This window comes from Antechinus flavipes, chromosome X (genome assembly GCF_016432865.1).
Source record: "Antechinus flavipes isolate AdamAnt ecotype Samford, QLD, Australia chromosome X, AdamAnt_v2, whole genome shotgun sequence".
NCBI classification, from domain to species: domain Eukaryota; kingdom Metazoa; phylum Chordata; class Mammalia; order Dasyuromorphia; family Dasyuridae; genus Antechinus; species Antechinus flavipes.
The window spans coordinates 84,637,606-84,650,262 of record NC_067404.1 but is presented as its reverse complement, the minus strand read 5'-3'; the positions used below and the strand labels follow the sequence as shown (position 1 = coordinate 84,650,262).

General features: G+C 43.8%; 1 protein-coding gene across 1 annotated transcript; it reads left to right on the top strand.

Annotated features, from left to right (window-relative positions):
- Positions 1 to 533: 533 nt before the first annotated feature.
- GLOD5 (glyoxalase domain containing 5) lies at positions 534 to 11,012 on the top strand. The gene is made up of 4 exons (XM_051968444.1): positions 534 to 675; positions 932 to 1,069; positions 6,126 to 6,281; positions 8,697 to 11,012. The coding sequence occupies exons 1-4, from the start codon at positions 655 to 657 to the stop codon at positions 8,838 to 8,840; spliced, it is 459 nt and encodes a 152-aa protein (XP_051824404.1). The 5' UTR covers positions 534 to 654; the 3' UTR covers positions 8,841 to 11,012.
- The last annotated feature ends 1,645 nt before the right edge of the window (positions 11,013 to 12,657 follow it).

The window sequence follows — 12,657 nt, the reverse complement described above, 5'->3', positions numbered from 1 at the left end:
TTCTGCATCTGGCAGAAAAAGGAGGTGAGAGCTGGTCACCTGAGACTCTTCCCCACCTTGATTCTGACCTCTGGGACTGACTTGGCTGAGCTAGTCTCTAGTGGAGCCAAAGGGGAATCCATGCAGAGATCCTGCTCCCTGAAAGGAATGGGAGTGAGAAGTCAAGGGTACAAAAGGCTCCTCCTCCTACCTGTGGACTCCAGCCCCTCCAGGAAGAGGCTGGACTGGCCAGAGGCAGAGCCAGCACTGGGCAGGGCTACTCCTGGGTCATCTTGGCTGGAAGAAAGGTCATTGCCCAGAGAAGGCCGAAAGAAGCCAAACTGAAACTCCTCTCTCCAGGGAAGACGGCAGCAGGGGAGAAGAGAAAGATCCACACTGCTCTTGTTCTCAATGAAAGGTCACAAGCCAGGCACAGCAGAACCAGCCTTGGCGAAGGGAATGATCTGGAAAAGACAGACATTTAAATAACCTTTTGCCTCTAAAGAGTTTCTGACATTCCCTATGCTGCGGAGGGGGAGGAAGTGAGGGTGTATAAAAACTTGGCCACACCCAAGCTTGTGCACTTAGCCCTTTGACCTTCACTCACTCTCCTTCCTTGAATCCTGGCAATTCCCTGTTTCTATCCTGGCATTTTTACTCACTCAGCAGACTGAAATGGAGGGGGACAGACAAGAGGTAGGGAGTAGGGAAGAGGTGATAAAAGAAGGCAGAAAGGAAGAAGGAGAGAAATGAAAGAACTGAGAGAAAGCCAGGCTAGTCAGAAAGAGAAAAGAAGCCCAGGAGGGACGATATCATTTATCTCCTCAGAATCAAGATGGTTAGAAGACCCTATATAGAACGTTCAGACATGTTCCCCTAAAATTGGAGGTGGGGAGAGTGGGAATAGGAGAGAGGAGCCATCAAAGACAAATGGAACATCCTTCCTTTTCAGTCTAAAAGTGGCTGCCGTGAGCTGCTGCCCTCATGTCTCGTCCATGGACTAGACCACCTGGTGATGACTGTGAAGAGTATTGAAGAAACGAGCTCATTTTATTCAAGGGCACTGGGCATGGAAGTGGTGACCTTCAAGGTAATCTCCCTCTCAGACAAATTCCCTGATTCCTTGGAGTGTGCTTTTCAGGAGGGCAGGAGCTGAGATTTATTTCCTTGCTGTGACTGCAGCCTCCAGCCCCACTGCGATGTGCACTTCCACCCCTCCGTGCCTTCCTGACCCATCACTTCGTGGTCCATGCCAGCTCTTTGTCAGTGAGCCTTGAAGCCTGGCGGGCCGCTGGCCTGGCTCCAGAGCACCATACAGCTTCAGAGCGGGAATGGTTGGGAGGGCATCGGAACAGTTCGAGCGAGAGTTCAGCACATAGTAGGAGCTATCTAAATATTAGCTATTATTCTTCCTGAGAAACCTGGCAAATATGGTGTTCATTGGCCAGTAACGGAGTGTCTATTGGAGCTCCCAGGCTGGTAGCTCCTCAGCCTCTCTAAGGCACAATTGGGAAAGCTTTCTGAATAAGCTGCAGCATCTCCTTTGGTCACAAGAGGGCATTCGGTCTACCATGAGACAGATCCCCACAAGGGCCACCGTTCCAATACCGGCACTGGGAAGATTTGGAATTTACTGGAGAGGGTCAAATAGAATATTACTCAATAAATGAAAACATGGTGGCTAGTCCATCAACAGTTCTAGGGCCCTGGGGTCTGTACGCTCTTCTCCCGGGGCTCAATTCTCCCTACTATGTATGCTACAGGGCTTTTTGAACATAGCAAAAAAGAAAAAGGAAATGGGTTATGTACTCCTCTTGGGAGCCATTCCCCTCCAGTCATCTCGGAAATCTCCTTTCACTTAACATCCCTGATCTTTGGCTTCTGAAAAGAAATAAGTGTGTGTGTGTGTGTGTGTGTGTGTGTGTGTGTGTGTGTACGTCCAGGATCCCTCTCAGGATCATAGACTAAGACCAGGGAAATGAAGTGATTCTCCTCTTCTTAGCTCTCTATATTATTGAATATTTTATTTTTTGCCCAGTTACATGAAAAACAATTTTTGACATTTGCTTTGAAAACTTTGAGTTCCAAATTCACTTCCTCCCTCCCTCTCTAATCCCCCTCCTTGAAAAGGCACATGTGAAGTTACACAAAACATTTCCTCTTCTTAGTTCCTCGTCCTGGTGGGAGCCAAAACAGCAGGCAGCCTCAGCCCTCAGCTTGCTCTCTGGGTGCAGTGTCCCGCATCCTTCCCCTCTCCAGAATCTTGATCGCCTCCGCAGTGCTGATCTCTGCTAGTCCCGGTCACTGGCCAACATCCTCAGTCATTCAAGTCTATTCTGTGATGGCTCGGCAGTCCCGATTGGGTGCCAGCTGCCCCTTGGCCCAGACATCTGCAGGGAGGCCGGCAGACTTAGCTCTGCTCGCAGGAGACAGGAGCACTCATATTACTCACTGTGTAAGTTTGGCTGAAGGAATGTGGTATGGCCAAATCTCTTTGTGAACCGGCCAGTGCACAGGCGCCTGAGCGAATGCTGAAGGACCGAGCCCTAAAGAGACGGCGGGTCTGCAACCACAAGGACTAACGGCTCAAGTGTGGCCCAGCTGTGCTACATTTATTTATCAAATCCCAAATGGTCAACTGATTTTTCAAATAATAAGATGATATTCAATAGGGATAAGTGTAATGCTTTACACTTGGGCTAAAAAATCAACTTCCCAAGGATAAGATGGGGGAGCCAGGGCTACACAGCAGCTTGTCTGAAAAAGCTCTGGGATCTGAGTGGACTGCTAGCTCTAGGGAAGGCAGCATGGGGTGTGGGAGCCAAAAAAGAATGTGATCTTGGGCTGCGTTAATTGCTGACAAGTTAATTGACAGACGTAATTGTACAAATATGTTTACATATATATATATATATATATATATATACATATACATATATATGTGTGTGTGTGTGTGTGTGTGTATACATACATATATATTTATTTATTTACCATGTTTAACATATATTGGATTACTTGCCATTTAAGGGAGGGGGTGGAAGGAAGGGGAGAAAATTTGGAACACAAGGTTCTGCAAGCGTCAATGGTGAAAAATTATCCATGAGTGTGTTTTGAAAATAAAAAGCTTTAATTAAAAATAGTTCATTGCTGAACAATTAGAACTGCCCCAAGTGCAAAGGGCTGTGTTGAAAAGGGGTGGTGGAGGTAGTACTGGGAGAAGTAGTGGTAGTAGTAACAACTAGCAGTTTTTATAATGCTTTAAGGTTTATGGAGTGCTTTTACCAGTATTATCTTATGCTCACCACAATCTTGGGAGGTAGGTGCTCTTATTATCCCCATTTTATAGATGATGTAAGATGCAGGAAAAGGTTAAATGACCTGATGTAAGAAAAGGTAAAATGATTTGTCATGGCTCACCCAGCTAGGAAGTGTCTGAAACCAAGTTTGAACTGATCTTCCTGCCTTCCGGGCTCAGGGCTCTGGATGTTGTGGCGCCCCCTAGCTGTGCGGGTAGGTTCCCCTTCCTTGGAGGTCTTCCAGCTGAGACCAGATGTCAGAGGGATTGGTTTTGTAAGAAATGATTGCAAATGATTGCTGTGAGGGGGCAGCTAGTTGGTGAAGTGGATAAAGCACCAACCCTGAAGTCAGGAAGACCTGAGATTTGAAAATCTGGCCTCAAACACTTAATACTTTCTGTGTGACCCTGGGCAAGTCACTTAAGCTCAATTGCCTCAGCAAAACAAACAAATAAATGAATAAATGATTGCTGTGATTCTGGGTGAGCCATTCAATGACTCCTGCTCTTCTCCAGAGAGGGCATACATTCGCATCAGTTCAGGGGCATTTGGCGTGACTTCCATGCTGGACAGCAGCACAGCTGGGTGAATTTTATCTGGTTTCAAGTTCAGGTGATGGCCCACTCAGCCCATCTCTAAGCACCTAGCACCATGCTAGAAGTAGTCTGCTTCCTTGGTCAGAACCCAGTTGCCAACGGCTGCATTTTGAGGGAGATAAATTCTGAATATTCATGGATATCATAGAGGACAAACTATGTTTCTTTCATAACCTGGAATATTTAGGTACCAAGATTCCTCCACAGGCAGGGAAAGACCACCTTCCCTGCTAACAGGCGCTTGGTTATGAGGGCCGTCTTTTAGAGGGATGTAGGGGAAAGCGTTTGGAGGAGGGTAAGTAGGAGAATTAAAAGTTACACAAAGATCAACTGATGTTCCTTAAACTGCCTCGTGCTCCTCCACACCAATAACTGACTTCGTTTTTTCTAGCAGGCTTATTTATTTTGAACACATATTGCTTTATGAATCGTATTGGGAGAGAAAAATCGGAGCAAAAAGGAAAAGCAACAGAAGACATTAAAAAACAAAAAACAGAAAAAGGAAGTGAACATAGCATGTCTTGATTTACCTTCAGTCTCCTTAGTTCTCTCTCTGGACACAGATGCCATTTTCTATCCCAAGTCTATTGGGATTGCCTTGGATCACTGAACCCCTGAGAGGAATTGAGTCTTTCATAGTTGATCGTGGCACAACCTTGCTGTTACTGCGTACAGCGTATTCCTGCTTCTGCTTGTTTCCTTCAGCATCAGTTCATCTAAATCTTTCCAGGCTTTTCTGAAATCAGCTTGGTCATCATTTTTATAGAACAATAATATTCCATTGCCTTCATGTACCACAGCTTCTTCAGCCGTTCCCCACCTGATGGGCATCCGCTCAGTTTCCGATTCTTTGGCACCACAAAAAAGATCTGCTACAAACGTCTTTGCACATGTGGGTCCTTTCCCCTCCTTTAGGATTTCCCTGGGATACAGACCCAGTAATGGCACTGCTGGGTCAAAGGGCATGCACAGTTTGATAACCCTTTGGGCATAGTTCCAGATTGTTCTCCAGAATGGTTGGATCATTTTACAATTCCACCAACAATGCATCAGTGTCCCAATTTTCCCACATCCCTTCCAACATTTATCATTATCTTTTCTTGTCATCTCAGCCAATATGAGAAGTATGCGGTGGTACCTCAGAGTTGTTTAATTCACATTTCTCTAATGAATAGTGATTTCGAGCATTTTTTCATGTAATTATAGATAGTTTAATTTCATCATCTGAAAATCGTTCATATTCTTTGACCATTCCTCAATTGGGGAATGACTTGGATTCTTATACATTTGATACCATTCTTTATACATCTTAGAAATGAGACCTTTATGAGAGGCGCTGGCTGTAAAGCTTTTTTCCCAGCTTTTAATCTCGTTTCTACGACTTTCTTCTCGATGGCACCTCAGTCTCTCACAAAGATGGTCAGACCCTAGATCTCATCATCACCTACAAATGCATCGGCTCCACATTCCAGACTTCCAACATTGCTTTAGTATCAGTCCACGTCTTCCCCAAAGCCTGCTCTTCATCCTCATTGTAACCTCCACTTCTTAGTACCGTCTCAGGCTATCACCGTCTGCCCTTCTCCATCTGGAGTTCTTGGTGAAGCAGTTCTGTGCTACTTTGAGCTGCTAAATCCTTTGCCCCCTTGTTCAATTGCTAACGCGGGCTCACCAAAGCTCCGATTTGGATGGCTTCTACTATCTGCCTTCTCAGGATGGGACTAGGTTATGGGAAGTTCTGTCTTCTGTTCTGAGCTGAGGATTGGGACTAGCTTTTAACACGTGGCTTTAGAATGAGTGAGAGGTGAGGTGAGAGACTCGGCTACCCTTTGCTGACATGAGGCAAGGCCTGCCGGAAATGATCTTGCTTTCACCCAGGCCCTGGCTACTCTGGGAGGCTGCCAGCATTTTTCATGGTGTCAGGGGAGCAGAGAGTCTAAGCACTCTTGCCCAGAACATGGAAAGCCAGCTCCTTGGTGTCCTTTTGTCTGAGACTACTCAGAGGCCTCTGGGTCTGAAGAACTTGGGTCATAGTGAACTGGGATGGGCCCAGAAAATGTCTCAATAATCCTTCGTTTTCCAACCCAATCGGGCAGGGAGATGGGACTGGAGGGTTGGTGATAGGTACCAAGGAGGAGAAATGTTTCAGGCCCGAGGGAATTTTGCGGTCTCATTCCCCTGGAGTTCTTTCCTCTTGCACTATTACTCTTTCAACCCTTATTCCTGACTTTGACACCTTATCTCTGGCAAACAGGGAAACCGGAAAGCCTTGTGCTTTGGGAATCAGAAATTTAACCTTCATGAGGTTGGGAAGGAGTTTGAACCGAAAGCCCACAACCCTGTACCAGGATCCATAGATGTCTGCCTGATGACAGACCGGCCTCTCCATGAGGTAGTGGAGCATCTAAAGGTAGGGGAAATCTCTGGCTCAGACAAAAGAAAGTAAATCTGGATTAAATCCTAGATTCGGGGCGGTATCACCTCATCTCCGACAAACCGATTTGTATGAAGGAGAAGAGGGGGTTACGGCAAGAAATGGGGGTAAAGACAGAAAGGGCAGGAGAGAAACAAGGATTCTGTTAAATGCCAGCTAGGAACCCAGACTTGGAATAGTCCCAGAAAGGACGCAAGATCCCTCTCTCTCTAGATTACCTTCTTATCTCATTCCTGTGCTCCATCTTGGTTTTAAAACATTCAGCAGTAATAACAATTTTGAATGCCAATTTTACTTTCTTTTGTATAGCTCCTGCCATATGGTAAATAAGAAATGCTTTTTGCTTGATTAATTGTGAAAAGAAGCCCTGGTTATTCAACAACATTAAAATTACTCCAAATAGAACCTCAAATGGCAGGCTAAATCATGATGAACATTTTGAAAATTCAATTGAAGACTCTGAAAGAATATCAAATAGCAGACTTAGAATCAATATAATCCTTCTTAACTGATTTGGAGAATATATTTGTATAATTACTATAATTCAAAAGTGAAGTGAACTGTCTTTAGAAGTAGGGGGTTCCTTTTCACTGAAAAAGTCTAACCCTCTATTATGCTAAAAGCTCTACAAAGTGGAAGCACAGAAGGACCTTTTTAATATCATGAAAATTAGCTATCTAAAACCAAAACTAAAGATCGTATGCAACAGAGATATACTAGAAGTTTTCTCAAGAGATATAAGAGTAAGCAAGGAGACCCACTTTCCTCACTATTATTTGATCCATTTCTAGAAATGTAATGAATAGTAATAAGGAAAAACCGTTAAAGGTATAAAGATAGGTAAATAGGAAATTTTTAAAAATCTCTATTTGCTAATCACAGGATGAGCATTCCTTAAGGAATGAACAAAATACTAATTGAGACACAAATAGCTTCAACCAAGTCATCAGTTTCAAGATCAACACTCAAAAATCAACTATGTTTTAAAATGCAAGAAGCAATGATAGAAAAGGAAATGACATTCCAAATAACTGTAAAATGCAAAAGATAGTTGGACATAAATACACAAAGTACTGGTATAGATTGAAATAGAAACTACTTCCTGAAAAGAGAGAGAGTAATTTAAATAGCTGGTGGAATATTCAGTGCTCATGGCTGGGCTGTGCCAATATCATGAAAATGACACCACCAGCAGAGTCGATGTACAGTTTTAATGGTATACCTATAAAATTATCAAAGGGATGACTCGTTGAACTTGATAATAAAAAAGGAACAAAAATAATGTGGAAAAACAAAAGAACATCGAGGGAAATAATGAAAGGAAGTAGGAATGAAAGACCTCAGACTTTATAAAACAGAAGACATCAAAAGCATTTGGTATGGTTAAAAATAGAGAATAGATCATTGGAATAGATGAGCTAAGGGAGAATAAGAAATCATGAAACTCAATAACCTAGTGTTTGATAAACTCTAAAACATTGGTTGGTCGGTTGTTGTCCTTTCTTTTGAAAGAGGACCAAAATGACATCACTATTTTATTTTAGAATCAAGTTTTAAAAAATTTTATTTTAAAATCAAGGTTTTTTTTAAAATTTATTTTAAAATCAAATTACAGTGTGTCTGACGGTGGCTGATTGAGAATATGAGCTTGGAATGCATAAGTCAGGCATAAATAGTCCGTGTGAACACTTGCACTTGCGAATTTTGTGTATGTCACGTTTCTTCGGAGCTAATTCAGTTCCGCTTTGCTCATAGAGCACGGTGTCTTCTTTGATGAGGGCATATTACGCTGGGCCAGGCTCTCCCGTGTCATGAAATCAATTCCAAAATTCTTAAGAGAGACCTTGAAATCCTCGTGTTTGTCGTTGTATAACTTTTTCTGACCACCACACACTTGCCCTGTGTGAGTTAGCCATAAAATAGTCTTTTTTGGGTAAGCGTACTAGGGCATTCGAACAACTGCACATACAAAACGACAAAGAACAATTCTGGCCTGAGAGGAGAGTTGTGAAATGAGACCTCTACCCAGCATTATGCAGAGGTGGGAGGTCCTCAAGCAGGGTACAGGCTTCTGTGGGATATGATCGGTTTTTTCCCTTCTTTTCTTTTTGTCTTTATTCTGTGAGATGGCTCTTTGGGAGGGAGAAGGAAGGTTGTGGGGGACGCTCTGGAAATGCAACCAACAAAGGCATAAACGGGATTCTTGTTCCACTGCGAGCTAAGTTAGACGGATGATCTTTGAGGCCCTTTTAGAAATTCTGTTACGTGAGGCTGTGAAACTCTTTTGAGGAACTCCCTGTGCTTCCATATTCCCTGAGATGCGGCTCCCTCTGATGTTGTCGCAAATGTGAGCGATCCATGAGAATGACTCATCTCCTCTCCTCATGACAGAACTGCAACATCCCTATTGAAGAAGGCCCAGTGACCAGAACTGGAGCTCGGGGGCCAATTGAGTCCGTATACTTCCGTGATCCCGACAAGAATCTGATCGAAGTTTCCAAGTACATCACAGAGTGTGCTGGCCATGAGACGTGATTCCCAACATCACTCTTTGCAAAGTTTCTCCTTCATTTCCCCTTCTTCCTTCTACTAGTCCCCCCTCCCCAATTATTTCATAGTTTGTATTATTCCATATTCATGTAACATATTGGTTATATCATATCATTATACTGTGTAGGACACATCTGGGGGCCTTGGGTGCTATGGTGTGAGTGCTACCTCCCTAAACCTCCTGTGGGCAACCATGTATATTAATCACCCTGAAGGACTACGGTATCTGCACAGGGCCTTTGCTTGTGAGGCCATGAAATCCCTCTCTTAAAGGCTGAGTCTGGTTAGTCCAAGGAATGGCATGGAATATTATCCAAATATCCAAACAGGAAAGCTGTCTGTCTGTCTGTCCCACTCATGAGCTGCTTTCTTCTTTCTCACTTGCACCTCTACTTCTGAACCTGCTTCTCTTGCCTCCATTGAGATTTGGGAAAAGAATAACTGGGGGGAGAGGAGAGGGCACCTGTGGCCCGTATGTTTGACTAAACAAGGGGATGTGGGGAAGATGGTGTTTCCCTCAATTCACCTGCCTTTCCGGCACATAGGAATCTTGCTGGCTGCTGGCTAGACTTCAGTGCCCTGAGTGACACAGCCATACGGCTATCTCAGAGGATGCTGGTTTGAGGTCAAAGGGAGATGGTTGGGAAAGAAGTGACAGAGAAAAGAAACAAGGGAAAGAGAGAAAGATCACAGAATAGGAACGACCTCACCACCTCGAGAGCCCTGGTGCTACCTGGGACTGGATCGGCATTACTCTCTGCCCTATATGGGAGTGGAATAATCTTTCTAGCTCCTAGCGAAACATTTCCAACTCGATGTCTTCCTCTGAGTTCCGCCAAGCTGGCAACTACCCTCATTGTGCTGGATTGGTAATCTGGCTGTTGTTCTGGACTCCTTGCCCTCCCTTACCCTGCATTATATCATCTCTCTTTTATTTTTTCTAGCATTAGCATTTGTGCACAAGACAGAATACTGACTGGACCAAAAAACATTTTTAAACTCGGCTTTTTTCCCCAGCTCCAGTGATTATTGCCCATTAAGGCCAGTCCTCCATAAAATTGCCAAGTTGACCAAGTTTCTTTGTGGCCCTGCCTCATTCTTCTGTACCCTGCTCTGTCCTTGCCCTTGCCAAGACCTAGAATGTTCGACTAGAAAGGAAACTTAGAGATCACAGACTTAAATCGCCTTTATTTACAGAAAGTGAAAGTGGGATCCAGAGAAAAATAATAGGCCCAAAGTCATAGAGAACTAAGTATCCTAAGGGCCTGGTTCAGAAGTTTTTCCTCTGTACCAGGTGCCCTCCTCCAGCTCCCCTTTGTTTCTCAAGTGCTCCCTCTCGATGGCAGGAACGCGAGTGATGTCATCCGTTTGCCCACGAATACAAACCAATTCAAAAGCGATGTGATTCTCCTGAAACTCCTTTGGGATTTTCGCTCTTGCAGAAGGCAAGGTTCTGAGCCTCCTTACAGGAATCTCTAGCCATCACCAATGTGTGGAGAGTTCATGGGGAGTAGAGGGCCCTGAAAGCACCATTGACGGGACTCCTTCTGAAGCCCCCAGGGAAGACTGGTCCCTGTTGTTCCACTCTGACACTGCTGAGGGGAAACCAGTCCAAAGCTGAGGTTACTTAAAGGGGCACTGATATGAGGGCCCAGGCGCCACCTGCTCCCCACACAGAGAGACGGAGAGAGACAGACACAGATACAGATGACACAGACACAAACACAGAGACACACAGAGAGAAGAAACCTTCTGAGGCAGAGACCCCCATCCCAGGCCTGAATGCAGCTGCAGCTGAGGAGTTTTCAAGGGTCCTCACACAGCAGGAAATCTGGGAATTAGTGGAGTGGTTTTAGTACAACAAGAAAAGGAAAACCAGATCACAATTAGCAAAGATGGATATAACAGTTAACGAAAGTCAATAGAGGATATCGACCTGTGTGTACCAAGATGCTATGTTTTGGGAAGCCTTTTTCTCACTTCATTTTGTTTTTTCTTCTGAACTTAACAAACACCAAATAAAAGCTTTTCTGTATTCTCTGTACCACAGAAAAAGAGAATTGGACACAAAATTGTGAGTCTCTATTGTGGACATTTGCTTTTCTTTTAAAATATATAATAAACTCAACATGGCACTTTCAGAGTTATCCCACTTAATCCATGATTTCTTCTGGTTTGATTTTCTTATCATTTGGGCAATGGTGGAGCAGGGAGGGTCCAATTCCTGTGCGCTCTCTCTCTCTGTCTCTCTGTCTCTCTCTCTCCAACCTCCCTCCATTGTAAATTGCGGGGGGGGGGGAGGAAAGAAAACCATAGCCCCTTTAACTAATCTGGCCAAACTAATCCTGAGATTGGCCGTGTCCATACGGGTAGGTTTCATTCTGCACCTCAGCGCTTCACCTGTCTGAAACCTGCTTCATTGAGGATCAGTCCTCTGGAATTAGGGTTGGTACTGTCTTTGAACAGATTTTGGAAGCCAGGTCCCCAGAGCAAAGCTGGCTAAAGCGTGCTTTGAATTCTATGAGTAACCAGTTTGGGGCTGGGGCTGGGGTCTTTCTCTTTAGAGCTATTACTCATTAGGCCCCTTCATGGTTGTTTTCCCAATGTCATTTACCTAGTTACTATATCTACAGGGTCTTCTGGCCAGTGATTGGCACTCCAATATAAATGGGCCTGTTGATTTCTCCTCAATAGCCATTAACCATCAATTTGCCTTTACGAAGGGACATTTATTGAAGAATTGGGAGATTTGGAGAGGACAGATATTCTTAGTTCCTTCCTCGAGAGAGACATCATTCCAAACTCTTTTTGGAGAGAAAGAGAAGACTTTGGGAAGCAGCGGACCTGGAAGCGATCTAGTCCTTATCTCCCAGTGAATTGGAGGAACTTTTCTTTGGGTGGTATCGGGGCCTCTCTTTTGGTTGACATGAATTATCTTGCTCCCAATTGGAGACCTCATTTCTCTATATTTTCTAGTTCGACTTCTCCGATTTCTCTTCGATATGTGTTTGGGTGAGTTCCCTCGATATTCCCTAGCTGGGATGGCTTTTGGTATAACTAGAATTTATTTGATGGGAAGGAATCAAGCCTGTAAGTTGGTCTTTCTCCTTTATCATTAAGAGATGGCAAGCAGGGAAGCTAGTTGCTTCATTTCCTTTGAACCTAATAAAAACCACGTATTTAGACCAGCAACATTTGGGAGGGAGCAGATAAATATAATTTTCATTTGATGATGCTCTTCTTTCTCACAGGAGATTAAAGTAGCCAGACTCAAGGACCCTTCTGTTCTACTCTGGTCAGTAGTCCAAGTTGTCCGTGGAGACGGGTGAGTAAAAGTGCAGAAATACCTATCACTGAGCTGCATTTAGACACTCTTGTATTATAAGGAACCTAAATGGGCGATACATACTTTCACATTAATATGGTCTATTATGTTTATCATTGAATCAGCCCTGAAGTCCTGGCAGAAATCCAAATCAGTGGTAGTGTGTAGTATTTTATTTTAAATAAGTTGTTGTTAACTACTTGCTAACATCAGATGAATTAATTAATTTCTACAATGCTGCATTGAGGATAGCGGTGTCATTTTATTTCTGTGCTTCGCCTCTCCCTATGTAATAAGACGATATTTGTATCAAAGGATGCTTTTAGAAGGATCCCTTTTCTGATTTTTTTCCCAGTTTATGTAATATTGTAATTAATTGCTTTTAAAAACAGTTGATAGAATTTTCTTTGAAGGGAGAATTGGGTCTGCACCTCCCCTCTCACTGTGAACCGTCTTTCTTTACTTTTCTCTCTCTCT